The sequence below is a fragment of the Canis lupus genome, chromosome 12 (assembly GCF_048164855.1).
Source record: "Canis lupus baileyi chromosome 12, mCanLup2.hap1, whole genome shotgun sequence".
In the NCBI taxonomy this organism is placed as follows: Eukaryota; Metazoa; Chordata; class Mammalia; order Carnivora; family Canidae; genus Canis; species Canis lupus.
Window position 1 is genome coordinate 15,991,962 of NC_132849.1, and position 20,151 is coordinate 16,012,112.

Consider the following 20,151-nt stretch of genomic DNA (forward strand, 5'->3'; position numbering starts at 1 on the left):
TTTTATGGTTGGGTGATATTCCATTGTGTGACTACCCCACATTTTGTCCATCTGTTGATAGACATTTGTGTTGTTTTCACCTTTTGGCTCTTGTGAAAAATGCTGCTGTGAAATTGGCATACAGGTATCTGTGTGAGTCATTATTTTTTCATTCTTTTGTGTATATCCCTAGGACTAGAGTAGTTTGCCTACCCCAGTCTAGAATGCATACAGCGGTAAACTGAATTCCAAAGTGGTTACACCACAATCTTATCAACACTTGATTTCATCAGATTCTTCAGTTTTTGCCAGTATGCCCTGTGTGCCATGATGTTGCACTGTGATTTTAATTTGCACTTCCTGGTTCCTAATGGGATTGAACACATTTTCACATGTTTATAAGCCATTTGAATTTCCTGTTTTATAATGCATCTGTTAATTTTCCTATTGGTGGTTTGCCTTTCTAAATTAATGTTGATGAACCGATGCCTCCAAATAATGTTTACTCTGTGTTTCTGCAGAACAAATAGTGGAGAAAGATGAAGGTCCGTATTATACTCACCTGGGATCTGGCCCCACGGTAGCCTCTATCCGGGAGCTCATGGAGGAGCGGTGAGTGACGCCCAGGTGTCCAAGCAGAGGTGGGCAGTTGTTAAGAGAGCGTGGCATTGAAGCGCCTCTCATTGTCATTGTCTCATACCAGACAACGTACAGGAAGGAAGTCATGATATCCAGACTGTGGAAGGTTGACTATGGGTCTCTCTCTGTCTGTAGGTCTGCCCTCTATATCTACCCCTCCCTTGTTCTTCTCCCTCTCTTGAAATATTTTTATTGATGAAATGTGGTTAAATGACTGTGTCCTATAGTGTTTCCCAAGGTCTGGATTTTCTGCTGGCTTTTCTGCAGTATTGTTCACTGTGTTCTTCTGTCCTCTCTATGGCCTATACATTCACAGTTAAAGGTAAAGACTTCATGGGAATCAGATAATTTTTTCTTTCTTTTTTTCAAAACTACTTCATAGGTGGTATTTTGTACCTTCTTCAGGAGTAACATAAGTCTTATCATTGGCCAGTGGCTGCCTATTCAGGTTGTGTCCTAAGTCGTCCTGACACTGTCCCAGCAGTCTTTGATAGCTTTTTTGATTCTTCATATGGCATTATGTTCTGGGCTTGCATTCTACATTTATCCAAGAAGTCCCAGACTTTTATTGGGGGAACAAGTATTTAGAAAACAAACGCTGGTACTAGGTATGCTCTTTGTTTCTAGGCCATTTCAGTAGAAAGAGCTAAGATGTATGTGTAGGGTTTTTATTTTTTGTTATTGATTAGTGATTAAATACATCAGAGTTTACATTGACACTTAGAATTCAAACTCAAGACTACAGGGTTTTTACTTAACAGCCCTGTTTTATTTATTTATTTTTTTAAAGATTTTATTTATTCATGAGAGACACACAGAGAGGCAGAGACACAGGCAGAGGGAGAAGCAGGCTCCAGGCAGGAAGCCCGACATGGGACTTGATCCTGGGCCGAAGGCAGGCACTAAACTGCTGAGCCACCTAGGGATACCCCTGTTTTATTTTTTAAGCAGCTTGTATAGATAGAAGACTTTAAAGTCTATGTACATGTACATAGCAGGTATTAAATGCTATGAGTTCCGGTGTATAGAAAAGTAAAATAGCTTGGTGATTGAGAGCATGCAAACACTGCACTAGACTAAAAGGTCTAATCCTGGCCCTACCACTTCCTGCTGAGTCCTTGGGTAAGTTGCTCTGCTTTTCTGTGACTCAGTTTTCTTATCTGCAAAATGGAGATGATAGAAACACACATACATTGTAGGAGAGTTATGATGATAAGTCAAAACAATGTCTGTGCTTGTAAGGAAGGACCATGACCATATACAAGGCACCTATCTCATATATCCATGTACTGATCGAAATTTTATAACATTAGTGTTTTTAATAGCAAAGGGAAAGATTATATAGACCTACATACATGCTTGTACATATGTATACAGATGTGTAGAAGGCTAAGTGGCTTAAAGTTTCCATATTTAGGAAGCATATTTTGTCTGATCAGGGGGGCCAAATGAATCCTGTCATTAATGTAGCAGAGAGAACATGATTTTGAACTGAAAAACTGTAATGGCATCCCTGAGTAAATGTAAGATGGATGGAGGACTGTGATCTCCTGTAATGACTCTTAATTGTCCTCTACCATCTGGAAACATTTATATACAAAATAGCCCATCAGAAAAGCATTTGATCAAAGACCCAGTCTGCAAATTCAAGCCTGATTGAAAGGGTACCTCTGAGTCCATAAGAATGAAGCATTTAAGACAGGGTGTGTGTTGGACATGCATGCCTCCCCGTGTTAGAATGCGTATACGTTGCAGTGCCAAGGTTGGGGCAACCGGTGTTTTGGTCAATGATTTTTTTTTTTGTAAGAAATCTTGACATTCATTGGCAGATTGAGGGCTGAAGGACAATCCAATGTACAAGTTGATCTGGGACAGGTTTTTTTGTGTGTGTTTGTTTCTTGGTAACAATTTTACAAAATTTCTAGACACCTCTTTAAATAACTTTTAGAGAAGAGTATGTTTTGTTTTTGTTTTTAAAGACTTTATTTATTTATTCATGAGAGACACAGAGAGAGAGGCAGAGACACAGGCAGAGGGAGAAGCACACTCCTCACAGGAAACCTGATGTAGGACTCGATCTCGAAACTCTGGATCACACCCTGCGCCGAAGGCAGACGCTCAACCACTGAGCTACCCAGGCATCCCAAAGAGTATGTTTTGAAACAAGGATTAGGAGATAGTGATAAAGTTGAGATTTGTCCTTTTTTTCCCTCATTGCTTTAAAAATAACAGCCAACTGTGGATTCTTCAGAAACTGATCCAAGGGAGGAATTCCTTTCAAGACCAGGAATACTTGTGTTTTTCCTCAGCAGCTGGTTTATTTTTATCTTAAGGACCTTGTAAATTATGTAACAGATTGCATTTCCATCTTTGTTAGCTGCTGGTAAGCTTAGAGCCAGATTTGCATACCCCTATTAGGAGCAATGTAATTTCTCATCATTGGCCCATGGGAGCGCCCATCCAGGTTCACTCCTAAAGTCCTTCTGACATGACCCAAAGGAGTCTTCATTAGTTTCGTTTATTTCTCATACGATGAAAGTTTCTAGGCCCATCTCTCAGGAATACACATAAGACCCTACTGTTTGCATTTTGTGTGCCAACATTATGTTCACCTTTTCCCCCTTCACTCTGATTTCATCACCTGTTATTTTTATCTTATAGACATCTTTTTAAAAAGGTTTCTTGTGGAACAAGGAGAGGAATAAACAGTCAGTGAACATCACTAGGCTGGGCGTCTAGCTTGTGAATGGTCCAGGCTGTCTCTTTCCCTAGACTTCTCCCCCACCGACCCTTTCTCTGTAGGACCACAGTACCGCCAGAAGTTGGCCAAAGGCAGGAAAGGGAAGCAAACTGAAATCAAGGAGACGTTGGTGATTTTAGCCTCTCTGGTAAAGATTTCAAAAAAAGAGGGGGAGGTCAAAAGCAAATTCTAAAATATTCTCCCAACTTATTTATGGGTTCCATTCGTGGGAACCCAAGTCCCCATTGACATAGGTAATTTTAGTCAGATGTTCTTTTTAAAAAAAAAAAAAAATTTTATTTATTTATTCATGAGAGACACAGAGTGAGAGGGAGGCAGAGACACAGGCAGAGGAAGAAGCAGGCTCCATGCAGGAAGCCCCACGCGGGACTCGATCCCGAGTCTCCAGGATCACGCCCTGGGCTGAAGGCAGCGCTAAACCACTGAGCCACCTGGGCTGCCCTAGTCAGTTGTTCAAACCCATATCTGAGAATGGTGTGCTGCAGAGCCCCGTGTCATCTAACTGGGAATGGGATTCTCTGCAGCCTAGGAATTCATTAAATCCTTGTTCTAAAAACAGAACAAGCACTGTGCTGGCAAATCCTCTGAGTTTAGGGGAACTAGTCTCATTGTTCTGTGATAAATGTAACCCCAAAGAAGTCCAACTTTAGATTGGCAGTTTTCAAACTTTAGCATGCTCCAGAGTCTCCCAGAGGACTCATAAAAGCACAGATTCCTGGCCTCACCCCAGAGTTCCTGACCCAACAGGTCTGGGATGGGACCTGGGAATCTGCCTTCTTCCCAGGTTCCCAGGTGCACCACCCTTTGAGAACCACTTGCTGAGATGATCAGATTATCCTTCAGAATAAGATTTCAGCCTATCCTTTAAGACTTAGCTTAGTATCTAGAAGTTCATCTGTATACTGGGACGAACACTGTCTAGACATTCTAGAATATCATCTTAATGATAGGCCAGTGGGAAGACATTTAAGAAAAAAAAAGTCAAATTCAGAGTTGATTGGTTGTCTTTAAACACAGAGAGAGTTCTCGGTAGTTGTGTGTTGTTGTTGTCGTTTTTAAAGGTCTAGCTCATCAGATAGAGCTTGGCCCTTTTATTTGCTCTTGAATATGAAGTTCAGCTCAGGAAGTGTTTCTCACATGGGTGGGATGGTGGGGAAGGTACTGGTCAGAAAGCTCCTGTCAGTGTCCTCAGCTCACCCTCCTGTGGGGAACACGATATCCTGTCCGTTTCGGTGAGAGCAGTGTGGACACCTCAAGCTGTTCTTCCCACAGTGACCCCAGGACACACCAAGTACCCACGCTTTGTAATTGGGGGCCACTTCCTGATAAATGTTTGTGAAATTGAAAGTTTTCCAGGAACCAAACAAAAGCAGCACTCTTTGGTCTTTTCCTCTTGAGCCAAGCCATACTGTATACGCTCCCCAGAGTCCTGTCCCCAAACACATTCTATAAAGGGACTAATAACATAGCCATAGAATTTTCATGTACTAATCATCAGAAACACTTCTTACCTCTTCAGTGAGTGTTGTCTGTTTTACTCAAGATCTCCATGAACTCCAAGAAACTGTACTTTTAACAGCATTTTAAAAAATAATTTGTTTTCTTTCCAATTACAAAAATAAAACTTGTATATAAAAGTGTTTTTTAAAATTATTTTTTAAAAAGATTTTGTTTATCTATGGGAGACAGAGAGAGAGACAGAGGCAGAGGGAGAAGCAAGCTCCCTGTGGGGAGCCTGATGCGGGACTTGATCCCAGGGCCCCAGGGATCACGACCTGAGCTGAAGGCAGATGCTCAACCACTGAGCCACAGAGGCATCCCTAAAAGTCTTTTTTTTTTTTTTTAAAGCTAAGAAAGAAAAAAGCTCTCTAGCAGTTATCCAGAAGAAACTAAAAAAAAAAAAAAAATTTTCATGCATACCCTTCAGTTTTTTCTAAGCACTTATACATATTTGTATATGAATTTTTTAATAAAATAATTTTTTATTGGTGTTCAATTTACCAACATACAGAATAACACCCAGTGCTCATCCCGTCAAGTGTCCCCCTCAGTGCCCGTCACCCACCCTCCCTCACGCCCCGCCCTCCTCCCCTTCCACCACCCTTAGTTCGTTTCCCAGAGTTAGGAGTCTTTATGTTCTGTCTCCCTTTCTGATATTTCCCACACATTTCTTCTCCCTTCCCTTATATTCCCTTTCACTATTATTTATATTCCCCAAATGAATGAGAACATACACTGTTTGTCCTTCTCCGATTGACTTACTTCACTCAGCATAATACCCTCCAGTTCCATCCACGTCGAAGCAAATGGTGGGTATTTGTCGTTTCTAATGGCTGAGGAATATTCCATTGTATACATAGACCACAGTTTCTTTATCCATTCATCTTTCGATGGACACCGAGGCTCCTTCCACAGTTTGGCTATTGTGGACATTGCTGCTATGAACATCGGGGTGCAGGTGTCCCGGCGTTTCATTGCATCTGAATCTTTGGGGTAAATCCCCAGCAGTGCAATTGCTGGGTCGTAGGGCGGGTCTATTTTTAACTCTTTGAGGAACCTCCACACAGTTTTCCAGAGTGGCTGCACCAGTTCACATTCCCACCAACAGTGTAAGAGGGTTCCCTTTTCTCTGCATCCTCTCCAACATTTGTTGTTTCCTGCCTTGTTAATTTTCCCTGTATATGAATTTTAAACCAAATGGGACCAATCATAAGGTACCCACTGTTTGCAGCTGCTTCCCCCCACTGCTTAATTGCTTCCATATTAGTACATATGATAATGTTGAATCCTTTTTGATGGCTACATGGTTTTCTGTTATATAGCAATTTATTTATTATATTTTATTTAGCCAGTCCTATACTGGATATTTAAGTTTCTAATTTTTCAGTTGATGCAACAATGAATATCTTATTCCTAAGTCTTGGTGTATTTTTTATAGTTACTTCAGAGATAGAAATTCCCAAAAGTAAAATGGATGAGATAAAGAATATGGGTCTCCCCTGCTGTCCAAAAGTAGAGCATCCCCTTGAAAACTTTCCTAAACCAAAAATGACAGTAAAGCAAGGAAGCAGTTACCATTAACTTACTTGGAAAAATGTTTGAGCATTCCTGGACTCCCAAAATAATCTCTTTTAGGCTTCTCTGATACCTTAAGACACATCTTGCTAACAAATGAACAGAATAAATCAAAGCAAAGCACAGATGCTCACAGATCAAGTTCAGAACTCTGGCCACTGGATGCTAAGATGCTGAGTGGATGTTCTGGGGAAGGAGCTTAGTGGGGCCACTGTTGCCGTGCTGCTCGGGACACACGCTGCCTCCATAGCAGCTCATTGTGAAATAAACACCGAGCACTATATTTATGTTTTGCCTTTTTTCATAAAAGCAGAAATTCTCTTCAGATTTCTTTCAGTTACCAAAAAACAGTTGCTGATGTAGGTGTTTTGTAAAAGCAGAATGGGTGTAACGTGAACTTCTGAAACATGAGGGATACCTGTATGTGTACCTGTATGTGTGCTTACGTAGAGAATATAAGCTGTACTAGGTGTGATAACATTTTTCTCTATTAAATAGTATATTAAAAATAATAGGCCATGACTAAATTGGAGTCATTACAGAAATACAAGGATAGTTTGATTCAGTCTGTTAAAATAGCACACTGAATTAATTGGTCGAAGGAAAAAAAAAACCAGTCATCTGTGTCTTTTGATGCTAAAAGTACTTGGATAAAAGTAACAATTCTTGATTAAAAGCCTTTAGAACAGGAGACCCTTAGTAGATACCTTCAAAGTGAGGCAGTCTCTGTCTCTTTCTGGAAGTCTGCTAGCTTCATGCTCAGTAATGAATAGTTGGCAATATTTTACAGTTGAGGTAGGAAATAATCAAAGGTGCCTTCTAGCATTTTGGGAGCCCTGGCTGGTGCAGAGAGACAGGAGACTGAACGGGGTATAAAGAATGGACAGGGTGAGGTGACAAATGACCCTGTTTGCAGATGATATGACTTTGTGCCCAAAACTAAAAAGCTATTAAAAATAAGATGGTTCAGTCAGATGGATAGTTACATTGTTAAGAATTAATACTTAATGAGCTCTTTCCTCATGCCGGGAACTTCAGAGTATTTTAAATGGTGCACCCTCCGGGGACTATCTCATTTGTTCTCTTTCCAAGCCTAAGAAGTAGGAGCCCACTTTATCTTCATTTTACAGGTTAAGAAACCGAGATGTAGAGAGGTTCAGTCATGTGGCTACAGTCTGTGACCAGAAAGTGGCTGGGCAGGCACGCAGGTCACCACTGTCTGCAGCACTGTAGCCATGTAGACTTGGGTAGGGCAGTTCAGCTCTGGGGACGTAGCTTCATCACCCTAAGGTTAGATGGCCTCAGAATCCCTGAGCATGTGTGTGGACACCAGGGCTGGAGTGTGTACAGGATGTGTGGGCTGTCCGGGGCAGTGACAGAGCCAGTCGGTGCTTGGTAGGGTCACTTCCCCCAGCCTCAGCTCTCTATCCTCATCATACTTCAATGGCAGCTGGGGATTGTGGAAAGAAAAGGCTTTTCCCATTTATTTTTTTCTGTTGATTGACTCTATCAATAACTAACTCTCAAGGTGGCTCAACTAACAAGGCTGGGTACAAAGGTCTGTGTTTAGCCTTCAGTTTGAGTACCCTTCCTGGAGGCTCAGAGGTCATAATCAGGGATGTTGTGCTTGCCAGCCCCCTCTGCCCTGGGATAGAGCTGGGCAACATAGACCAGAGGCCCTGGGAACCTGTAAGTAGCCAGTGTGTCTCCGGAGGCTCTAAGCACAGAACAAACATTTCAACTCTCCTTCTCTGTTTGAGCCCATGGCAATCTAACCCATGCTGATGCACACTGAGGCTTGCCTTCTTGCCATAAGCTGCTCTCCTTTGGGGCTTCGCTGTATTAATGGTGGTTTCTGTCTCCCTCTCCAGGTATGGAGAGAAGGGGAAAGCCATCCGGATCGAGAAGGTCATCTACACTGGGAAGGAAGGGAAGAGCTCTCGCGGCTGCCCCATCGCCAAGTGGGTGAGTGTCAAGACCCTGTGGCCAGGGCTGTGCTTCACCTCCCTCCCTACAGGCCTGGCCAGGGGTGTGCAGAGGAAACAAACATGCTTACTGTCCAGGGGAACATCAAAGCTGGCATCTGTGCTTGGTTAAGGTCATCCCCACCCTTCAACCCCTGGCCTGAGCTATTTGTCCTCGTTTTGTTTAAGTGCCAGCCCCTGGCATCCTGGGCTGGCCTCAGAAATGCTCTAGTCCTTATGCTCAGTTCATACTCTCCCTGTGGTTGAGGGGAGGCGTAACGATGTCATCTCACTCAGGGCCGGGCCCCACCGTGGACTATGTGACTCCCCTGCCCCTCCATGTGCTGCCCAGCATTCTTATCTCCTGTCCCAAAGAACTAGGTCTCCAGGCAGAATTGGGGATGGTCAGGCATCTGCTTTACTTCTCAGCCACTGTTTCCTGTGAGGCAGCCGAAATGGGCTGAGACTCCCATTTCACCATCCCACTGATAGTTTTCCGACCTTGCCCTTCCAGTCCTCAAGGAGATCTTTTAGCATCACTGCAGAATCCGTGCTTGTGACAGCAGCAAGACGATCAGGTAGCCATGAGCCCAACACTGTGCTGGGTGCCTTGTAGGGGGATGTGCACGGAAAACGGAAGGCTGTATCCCTGTGCTCAAGCTGCTTGTGATGTAGAGACCCATGAGATAAACTCACAGAGACTTGAATAATCAAGGTCCAACTTTGAGAGGCAGACTTAGACTCAGTGCTGTAAAGTTCAGGATCCAGGGGCTCTGATGGTGGGAAGAATGGGAGGCTTGGTTTCTCAGAGGAGGGGGATGTGCATGGGGCCATGAATATGGCACTGTGAATGCAGAGCCATATTGAGTGGGCTGATGGGGGAGTAGAAACGTTTCTGGCAAGGAGAGTCATGTGAGCAAAGGCAGAAGGCCGCAGGAACATACAGCTCACTTGGAGTGGAGGAATGGGTAAGATGACCTTTGTCAGCCTGTATCCATCTGTGCACATGCCTGTTTTTATCTGGTATATATGCCATGCCTTTGCACCTTTGTTTTTAATGAACATAAAAGGTGTCTGAACCTGAACTACCACATATCTATTTTTAGAAATTTTTGGTCAGTGTTGCAGAATTATATACAATAAAAGAATCTGGCAGGCACCTGGGGACCTCAATTGGTTAAGCGTCTGCCTTCAGCTCAGGTCATGATCCCAGGGTCCTGAGATTGAGCTCCGTATCAGGCTCCCTGCTCAGTGGGGAGTCTGCTTCTCCCTCTCCCCCTCCCCCAACTCATGCTCTCTCTTGCTCATTCACTGTCTCTCAAATAAGATATTCAAGAAACAACAACAACAAAAAAGTGACCTGGAACTACATAGAGCATTCACAAGTATTAAGAAGCATACTGTCCCCACTCTCCTGAAAGATGGGCATTGCAGTGGGGGGTGGACTGTATCTGTCTGTGGCTGATCAGGGTGTGGTGCTATCCCCCAGAGAACCCATTTGTGATGTGGCACCTGCCCCTTATTCTTGTTAATTCATGTAGTCCTTGAGGAAATCCAAAGTCTTGGGTGGGAAACTGAAGATCCTCACACAGGTAGAGCCTAGGGACTTCTCCATCTTCAAAACAGTGGCTCAGGGGAAAAAAACAGCTGGCTATATGGGTGGTATTGAAGAAGAGAGTATGCATTTCCAGCCCCAGATACCCCTGGTGAACAGCACATGTGGGTGTCTGCTGGACCTGAGGTCAGAGGTGGCCAGGTGAAGGGTGAGCTCAGTTCCTGGAGAAGTGAGAGAGGCCGTGAGAGGGGAGCAGAATGAGGGGAGGAGGACCTTGGTCTGCACATGTTGATCCTCCAGGGTCTGTGGACAGATGCCCAGAGCAGAGCACACATGACACCTGATGTTTTGTCCAAAGGAGGAAACAGCTCATGGCTATCCCTTAACCCTGGTGGGTGATGCTGGCTTTGAAAGAAAAGTCCAGATAGAAGGGAATGCACTGTGACAGTGTTCCCAAAGATGGGATCTGGTAACGGAAGATAAAAGGAAAGAGGAAAGAAAAAAATTTTTTTAAAGATTTTATTTATTGGGTGGTGGAAAGGGGGGTGGGCGGGGGGTGGGGGTGACTGGGTGACGGGCACTGAGGGGATACTTGATGGGATGAGCACTGGGTGTTATGCTATATGTTGGCAAATTGAACTCCAATTAATATATATATATATATATATATATATATTTTTTTTTTTTTTTTTTTATTCATGAGAGAGAGAGGCAGAGACACAGGCAGAGGGAAGCAGGCTCCATGCAGGGAGCCCGACACAGGACTTGATCCTGGGTCTCCAGGATCCCCCCCTTGGCTGAAGGCAGGTGCTAAACCACTGAGCCACCCAGGCTGCCCAAGAAATTGTTTTTATAGTAAAAAGCAAATGGTGGTAGGTCACAGATTATTACAGTGGTAAGAAAGCAGTGGGGCCGAGTTGTGTGTTTTTCTTTTCTAGCCATCTCCCCTAGTGCAATGGACTTCTCTTGCTGTTTGCCTCCAGAGCCACCAAATATCCTATCTGCTTTGGTGGTAGAGCTCATCTACAGAGTTCTACCTCCTTGGAAGTTGGAGAACTTTTCCTTTTCCCTGTGCCCCTCCATTGGGAAGTGACCCATAAATGCAAAAAAGGGCAGATTATTCTTGGAGGCATCATGGCATCAAGAGCCCAGGCAGTGGTAGTCTGTAGCTCTGGGCAAGTGGCAGCATGTAAGCTGCCTGTGGTGGATGACACTTCCTTGGGTTCTCCCTTCCCTCTACCTCCTCTGGTCTCCTTTCTAGAGCCTGAGTTCTCATTTCCAACCGGGCTCACATCTGTCTTTACTGCCACAACCCCCAACCAGTACATTCATCTACAAGTGGCATGCCTGACAAATTCAGGACTTGACTGGCCAGCATCTTGGCAACAAAGTTGAGGCTCACCATGGGTGCCCAATAAATGTGTGTTGAGAGAAGGATCTAAGAAAGCAGTGGGATGACCCAGCCAACCCCCTGTAATCTCCCATCTTAAGGCGGCCTCAACAAAGTGTGGACATTGTCAAGTGTGGGAGTAAGGGAGTGACCCAGGTCACATTGCTAAAGCTCAGTATACACAGAGATGTGCCAGAAGCAAACACCAGAGACAGTGAAAGTGGGATTTTTGGTACAAGAGCCATGGAGATGCTGCTTGGGCCAGTCTGTAAAGGTAACTGGGGGCAGAAGGCAGGTATGTGAAAGCCCACTGAGGTCATGGTGGACCAGACCTTCTGGGGAACCCCAGGGGTCAAAGCTGAGTACCAAGAATAGGAGCCTGCATGGAAGACAGATTGGGACTTCTGTTGGGTACAGTGGTCAGGGAATTCCTGCCTGGAATCTGAGTGAGCTGTCTGTGGTTCTGTGGTAGCTTCTGAACTGCCAGTGTAACCATACCATGCTCAGGTGTTGGTGTCTTCCTGTCCTTCTGTTGGCCTTTTACTTTTGCACTTTGTGCATTCAATCCTGCTGGTTTCCTTTGAAGGGCATGTCGGGAGCTCTGCTTTAGTTTTCTTAGAGTTTTTTTTTACTGTAGCCATAGGCCTGTGAGGGCATGGCCACAGAGAGCTGAGCAAAGATTGACAGTAGTGCCTCAGAAACCCTGGTGACGGGGACTGCTGTGTGATCAGTACCTGGGATGTACGCAGATGCTCACGGTATGCCGGAGCTCAGTCTGTGGAGACCAGGCAGTCACACAGGGAGCCCTGTCACAACCTGACTTAATGACATGTTCATAGGTTACTTTTCAAAAAAAAAAAAAAAAAAAAAAAATTTTTTTTTTTTTTAAATAACAATGTCACCGATGCCTCCCTGGATTGGGCTCAAAACAGGAATTCGTGGGGAAGGGACGTGTTTTGTTTAGCACACAGGCGTCCCTTAAAATTTTGAAGGAAGTTTTGACATCTACAACGTGGATAAACCTTACGGCTGTTACACTAAATGAAACAAGCCAGTCACAAAAGAACAAATACCATGTGATTCCATGTATAGGAGGTACTGCGAGTAGTCAGACCCTTCAGAGAGTCAAAAAGTAGCATGGTCATTGCCATGGACTAGGGGGCAGGAGACAGGGGAGGGAGTATTACGTAAGTACAGACTTTGGGAAGATAGGACGGTGTAGAGGTGGACAAAGTTCTGGTGGTGGCTGTGCAGCAACGGGGAATGTACTTCTACCGCTTAACAATGGCCACAATGGTAGATGTTATGCCATGTATATTTTACCATGATTTAAAAAATTAAATTAAATGCTCACATCCTTAAAAGGAGAAATTTCATGTAAAAGACTGGATTTCTATTTTCTTCCTGTTAAAATTGGGCCAGATCGCTGTACTAGTCCCTCTAGGCAGTGGTTGATGGAGAGAAGGCCTGGCTTATTCCTTTTGAAGAGGAAAGTGCTTTTTTACTGGGCCATGGTCCACACAGCTCCCCAGTCATCCATCTGGCCCATTCTCCCATTTATACTGCCTGGCTGGCTGCCTCTCTGGTCACCTCCCTGCACTGATGTATGTATAACCAAGTGTGTCTCCAGCCCAGGCATTTCCTGACCCTGAGACCCAGCTGTTGGGGCCCTATTAGAAGTAGCCACTCAGATATTCCCGAGTCCTTCAGCCCTCGCATGTTCCCAATTAACATGGGAACAACCCACACCTCACCCACTGTCTTCTTCCACAAAAGTGGGAGTCCATTTAAGACTTTCTTCTGTCCCCCAGGCCCTAGAGTCAGATGGTCCCAAAGTCAGCTTTGTCCTCAATGTGTCTGAAGGCATTCCTTCTCCTGTTTCATTCCCCACTTCCCTAGTCCAGCACTTCATCCACTTTGGCTTGTGTTATGTTTGAGTGGTCTCCCTCTCTTTCTCTCTCTCCCACCCCAACCACCTGCTCCCATTCTAGAGCAGGAAGCTGCTTGTGAAAGCCCCCTGTGAAACCTGCCCTCCTCCCCAGTCCTGGTCCCCTCAGGGCCCTTCCCAGTCTGCCCTCCTCCTGCCCCTCTTCACAGGCCCTCATCAGGTCACAGAATTAGTTGGGGTTCTTGAAGGAGATTAGCCATCTTGTGCCCCAGTTCCTGGGCCCTTTGCCATGCCATATCTTTGGAGCCAAGACAGAGTTCTGGGAGTGAGAGAGAACAAGGGGAGAACCCAGCTGAGGAACACTGCAGTGCAGAGCCGAAGGCCCTTGCTTTTTGTGTTGATAGCCTTATGGAGATGTAATTCACATACCATACAATTCATTCAATCAAAGTATACAGTTCACTGGTTTGGGGTATATTAGTAATTTTTTAAAATTGTGTTAAATTATACATAACCTAAAACTGGCCATTTTAACCATTTTTAAGTGTACAGTTCAGTGATACTAACTACATTCACATTCTTATGCAATCGTAAGAATGCTCTATATCTTCAAAACTTATTCATCATCCCCTACAGAAACTCTCTACCTGTTAAATAATAATTCCCCATTCTCTCCACCCCAAGCCCCTGACCACCACCATTCTACTCTCTGTCTCTGTGAATCTGACTGTTCTAGGTACTCTGTGTAAGTGGAATCATACACAGTATTTGTTTTTAATGTCTGGCTTCTTCCTTCCTTTTTAAAAAGATTTTTATATATTTATTTAAGAGAGAGCTTGTGCACAAGCAGGTGAGGAAGGGCAGAGGGAGCCGGAGAAGCAGACTCCCCGCTAAGCAAGAAGCTTGATGCAGGGCTCTGTCCCAGGACCCTAGGATCGTGACCTGAGCTGAAGGCAGATGCTTAGCCCACTGAGCCACCCAGGTGCCCTGGCTTATTTCACTTGTCACATGAGTCAGATTTTCCTTCCTTTTTAAGGTTGACTGTTTCATTGATGGAGAGGCCACATTTTGTTTATCCATGTATCTTGGGTTGTTTCTGCTTTTGGGCTGCTGTGAATAGTGCTGCTCTGAACCAGCACCTGTCCTGGTCCCTGCTCTCAGTCACCTTGGGTATATTCCTAGGGGTGGCACTGCCTGGTCATATGGTAATTACATGTTTAGGCATTTCAAGAAAATGCCAAAAACTGTTTTCCACAGCACCAAAGCCCTTTCTTTTTTAACTAAAATCATATAGATATGCAGCATTTTCTCTGCAGATATTTTAGGACCATATAAAAAAAAATCTCTGAATATATTTTTGCTTATAGTTTTATTTGTATATTTTTAGTTTTCAGCCTATACAACTCATCGATAACTTAGATTTTGTAATTATTTTTTATTTTGCTCTTTAAAAAATAACGTTTTCATTTATTATTCCCTAATTATTATAACGGTCTCTTAGTCTGTATGGTTGCTGTCGCCAGGTTGTGATACCCTGTTGACACTGCCCTAAAGACCTGTACCCCCTGGTCTGATTGGCAGAGGTGAGGCGGGGTGTGGCATCCCCAGCAGAGGAGCGTGAGGGCCAGGCTCCTATAGTTAACAGTGCCAACCCCACCCCACATCCCTGCAGGTGATCCGCAGGCACACGCTAGAGGAGAAGCTGCTGTGCCTGGTACGGCACCGGGCGGGCCACCACTGCCAGAATGCTGTGATTGTCATCCTCATCCTGGCCTGGGAGGGCATCCCCCGCAGCCTCGGAGACACCCTCTACCAAGAGCTCACCGACACCCTCCGGAAGTATGGGAACCCCACCAGCCGGAGATGTGGCCTCAATGATGAGTATGTGGGGCGGGGAGGGGTGGGGGCGTCTCCAGCATTGACGAGTGGGACAGCTGGGTCAGGTGTCCATCGGCAGGGTCTTGGGCAGCCCATGCAGGGGACTCTTCCCCTCCCCCCACCTACCCCAGGGCCCTGTCTATCCTGCAGTCAGGACTGTGCTGAAAGGAGCTCTCCCATGATCCTGACCCCTGGGTTCTTCTGGTCCTGGCAGGAGAGGGTCTCTTGCTTTGGCTCAGCTTTGCTGTCGAACCTCATATGAACTCTGAGGCTCTAATGGTAGAACCACCGTGAAAAAGTGTATGAGTGTTCTGCAAGTAGAAGGCATCAGTGGTATTCATAAAACCTGCCCTTCTAGGGTCTTTTCCCATTTTTACAATTAAGGTATTTTTACTTAAAGTAAAAATTCATCCTTTTAGGTATACAGTTTCAAGAGGGTTTTTAAGTTTTTATTTAAATTCCAGTTAATTAATACACAGTGTAATAGTTTCATGTTCACAAGTTTGAAGAGTTTGGACAAATGTTTACACTCATATAGCCACCACCACCAAGATCTATAACAGTTTCATCATTCCCCCCAATTCCCCTGTGCCCCTTTAGAAGCAAGTCTCCTCCTGCCTTTGGCAACCAGCAGTCTTGCTTCTTGTCCCCTAGGTTTGCCTTTGCAAGAGTGGTCCATAAATGGAACGAGACGGAGGATAGCCTTTGGGGTCTGACTTCATTCCCTGAGTGTAGTTTCTGAGCTTCATTGGTGGTTGTGGGTAGCTCATTCCTTTTTACTGCTGAGTAGTATGCCCCTGCTGGATGCATCACCATTTGTGTACCCATTCCCCAGTTGAGGGGCATCTGGATTGTTCCCAGATTGTATTAGTTGTTGAATTATGATGTCAGTGTTTATTTGTTTAAAGGCCTGTCAGCACCTGGGCCTGAGGGAAGCAGGTGTGTTCAAGCCCTGTAGTTTACATTACTTCCCTCTCGTGTCATCTATGTTGGAAGCTGTCATGATATTAGAGTCAAGGCAAAGGATAAACTTTATTGGGGTTTTGACTAGATTCTTCCCACTGACCTCAAACAACCTATGAGCTTCTCCCAACAACAGATTTTTAGACCTCCAGGCTCAGGGGTGGGAGCAGAACAGGCTGCTTAGAGCACACTCTGTACCCAAGGACATTTGGGCAAAGGGGCTGAAGGCAGGGAAGGATGTGGTCCCAGTCACTGGGAGGCCACGGAAACCAGGCCTCAGCGGGACCTCCCCTGGGGGAGAGAGGAAGATTTTCAAACAAAAAAGTGTGTATGTGTGCCTAACATGTGACGTACATTGCAGCCGGACCTGCGCTTGCCAAGGCAAAGACCCCAGCACCTGCGGCGCCTCCTTTTCCTTTGGTTGCTCCTGGAGCATGTACTTCAACGGCTGCAAATACGCTCGTAGCAAGACGCCTCGCAAGTTCCGCCTTGCAGGGGACAACCCCAAGGAGGTGAGCAGAGCCCCACAGAGCAATGCAGCCCTCCCACTTGCCCCCTTCCACCTGGGGGTGGTGGTGTGGGGTATTAGCACGCCTTGACTCAGATGTGTGGGGAATGCCACATTATTTTTTTTAACTGACCTGTTCTTGCTGTGAAGTGTAAGGTATCTGGGGTGTGGTGTGGAGGGGTGTGATGAGTAAAAAATTAAACTTAACCAACACTGGCTACCTCACACTCTTCCAGCTTTAAAACAGTCTCTTTATGGTAAACGTTCAAATTCCTCATCCGAATGTGACCCTCTTCACAGATCGTTTCTTCTCTTCATTCTTCCTAAGATATCTTTTGGGGGTGGGGGGTGGGTGGGAGGTTTAGCAGGAAAAGGAGCCTCCAGGCCATGGGCCATTTTCTGGAGCCAGTGTTGGACTTCCCAAAGTGCCCCCTCATCCTACCTGGCTGCCAGGGAACCTTTCTGTGCAGTTGGCCACCTGTCTAGATCCTTGGTCTCTCCTTACTGGAAGCCTGGCCTGGGTCTTAGACACCAGACTGGTGTCTGCACAGGATGGCTTCTCCGTGACCACCTTATCAGGTCAAGCTGCCTTTTGCTCTGCCCCTTTTCCTCTGTTGCTCTGCTTGTGAAGGCCACCCAGAGAGGTGGTTTTCCCTCTGAGTTCCAAATGCTGAGAGGGTACAGGCCTGTCTGGGCCTCTTGTCATTTCCCCTTCAGCCTCCGCCCCTTCCCTCCTCCCTGATCTCCTGTGAAGTAGGGTAGTGGGTCCTTTTGAGGGGGTCTAGGCAACATCTCGATCCCCTGGCTCTGCCTTCCACATCTCCCTGAGCTCCTTGTATCAGAGGGTTTCCCCCTTTCCCACAGGTATGAGGACCCCCCCCCACCCTTGGGCACATGTTTTTCTACTGTACATACAATAAACTTTTATGCTTAGAGTTCCCAGCCTTGCTTTTCAGAAGTAAAAGGAAGCATTTTCAAATGTAGAACCCTTTTACCCTCAAAGCTGGCATTTATTTATTTTAAGATTTCATTTATTTAAGAGAGAAAGAGAAAAAGAATGGGAGAGACAGAGAGAGAGCATGAACAGAGGAGCAGAGGCAGAGGGACAAGCAGACTCCCCACTGAGCTCAGAGCCTGACTCAGGGCTTGATCCCACAACCCGAGATCACTACCCAAGCTAAAACCAAGAGTTGGACACCCAGCTGACTGAGCCACCCAGGCACCCCAAAAGCCTGGCTTTTAGACTATTGCATGAGCTAGTCTAATAGTGTAATAGTCTGATTTGACACTAGACCTTTACTTATGGCGGCATCCGCCCTCCCCTGGAAGAGCAAACACAGTTGTTTCAGTGAAGAGAGGAGCCCCAGGGCTGTGGGAAGTAGGAATCACTAGGAGTGAAAATGCATTGCTCTGATTTCTCTCACATACTTGCCCTGTTCCATCACCTAGCATTTCCGTGCACTTATGTAGTGCTGAGCACTCTGGCCAGCACCTCACAGGTGAGCATCTCAGGCTCACGACACCCCTGGGTTGTGTGCTGCCACTGCTCACTTTAGAGAGGAGGTGCACGACTTGCCCGAGGCCGTATGGCAGTAATGGTGAAGTCAGGCCTGGGTTTTTCTAGGCTCACCAGCCTTACCCTGTACTCTGCTGGCCTGGGGCCCACGATGTTGGTGGCAGCCTCTGGGCTGTAGACAGGGATTGGGGGTGGCTCTGGCCGCCCTACTGGACAGACAGCCAAGCCACTGTTCCTGCACTTCCATTTTCACTTCTATATCTGTCTTCTTACTCTTTGCTCTATGTAAACTCTTCATGCCTGTGCTCAAGGCTTTCTGGAGATCCCTGGGCCCACCCCTGCCAGCTCCACGTGCCACCCTCAAGAGGGCCAGGCTGTGGGTACCTGAAAGCTTGACCCAGGTGTAGCTGGGGTGCTGCTGCTCTGTCCGGGGCAGTGGAACTTCTGTGAGGATGGCAAAATTCTCTGTTAAAAAAACAAAACAAAACAAAAAAACAACCATAGCATGGGGGCCACATGGAACCACTGAGTGTTTGAAATGTGCCTAGTAAAACAGGGGGACTGAATTTTTAATTTTAATTAAAACCAGTATATATTTCAGTAGCAGCTTATGGCTCGTGACTCTTGCACAATGGTGCAGGTCTGAAGCATAGAGCTTTGAGGTGTGTGCACCTGGCCTATGGCAGGCTCTGGGCCTGGCTGGCTGTGGGATTCCTAGCACAGACCTTGAACCACCTCTCTCTGCCTTCATTTACCTATTTGTAACACTGAAAGAAAAAGCCATGCTTGTTGCTCCTGCTTTTACATGCCTTCCACACCACACTTCTGACTTGGATGTTGAGCACTCCAAACCAACAACCTGTTTTACGTGTTGTGAGTGGTGCTGAGCTAGCACCTGGGAGGGCAGCAGCCGAGTGGTCAAGATGGCAGGACCTTCTGGCCATGACTTTTCCTGAGCCTCCGTGTCTTCCCACTCTAAAACAGACATGGCACCATATCCCTCCCAGGGGGAACTCTGTAGAAAACACCTGTTGGCACCTTGCTTCCGACCTTCCCAGCAGCCCAGTGATGGTTCTCAGTGATGGTTCTGGAACAGAGGTTAATTTCCAGTGTGTAGAGTCAGCCAGGTGGGTCTGCTCTGGATACGTGTAACTACTCTTCTCTCCACAGGAAGAAGTGCTCCGGAAGAGCTTCCAGGACCTGGCCACTGAAGTCGCTCCCTTGTACAAGAGGCTGGCCCCCCAGGCCTATCAGAACCAGGTACTGGGTCTCAGGCCTTTCCCTACCCACGTGTCATCCACATCTGTGTCCGTGCTCCCTGAAGTCAGGAAGTGGAGACTGGGCTCCTCCCACTGTGCTCCATGTAGGAAAGGCTAGAGCAAGGATGTAGGTCTTTAATAAGATCCTTTCTTTACACTGAGCTAACTGCATCCCAGACCATCTCTCCTCTATCCCTGTATTCATGCCTCTCCCCCTAGTAATCTTCCACCTCCTCTGGTCTGGCTTCTCCTGGGGAGGCTTGTGTTTCTTTCTCCTGTCACCCCTTCATCTCCCAGGTGAGGTGAGGGGGATTTGAGATAACTCAGAAGGAAGTAATTCCTACAAAGGCTTCAGCGAGAAAGCCTTCTTCCTGCAGCCCATGCACAGGGCAGCTGTGGTCCTTAACCAACCAACTTCCCTCTCTTCCTCCCATCCCTAGCCTCCCTGGTTCAGAATCCAGGCCACTGACCTCAGGTTACACAAGCTCTTCTCTTTGGCTGTCTACTCAGGTGACCAATGAGGAAATAGCGATCGACTGCCGCCTGGGGCTGAAGGAAGGGCGGCCTTTCTCGGGGGTCACCGCTTGCATGGACTTCTGTGCCCACGCCCACAAGGACCAGCATAACCTCTACAATGGGTGCACAGTGGTAAGGGACCTGGGACCTGTCACAGCGCCCCCTGCGGGATGATCTTGGGGGGGTACTGGTTTGTGCAGACCGGTGGCCTCAGAGTAGGGAGGGACCTGGAGACAAGAGTCTCAGATCTCTGGGAGGTG

General features: G+C 46.2%; 1 protein-coding gene across 4 annotated transcripts in view; it reads left to right on the forward strand.

Annotated features, from left to right (window-relative positions):
* TET3 (tet methylcytosine dioxygenase 3) overlaps window positions 1-20,151 on the forward strand; it is a 106,494-nt gene that overhangs the window by 72,414 nt on the left and 13,929 nt on the right. For all 4 annotated transcript variants that reach the window (XM_072769854.1, XM_072769856.1, XM_072769858.1 and 1 more), the window contains exons 4-9: window positions 501-591; window positions 8,326-8,419; window positions 14,924-15,132; window positions 16,454-16,604; window positions 19,287-19,376; window positions 19,886-20,023. In XM_072769854.1, the coding sequence (XP_072625955.1) occupies window positions 501-591; window positions 8,326-8,419; window positions 14,924-15,132; window positions 16,454-16,604; window positions 19,287-19,376; window positions 19,886-20,023 (773 nt within the window). The remainder of the gene's footprint in view (window positions 1-500; window positions 592-8,325; window positions 8,420-14,923; window positions 15,133-16,453; window positions 16,605-19,286; window positions 19,377-19,885; window positions 20,024-20,151) is intronic.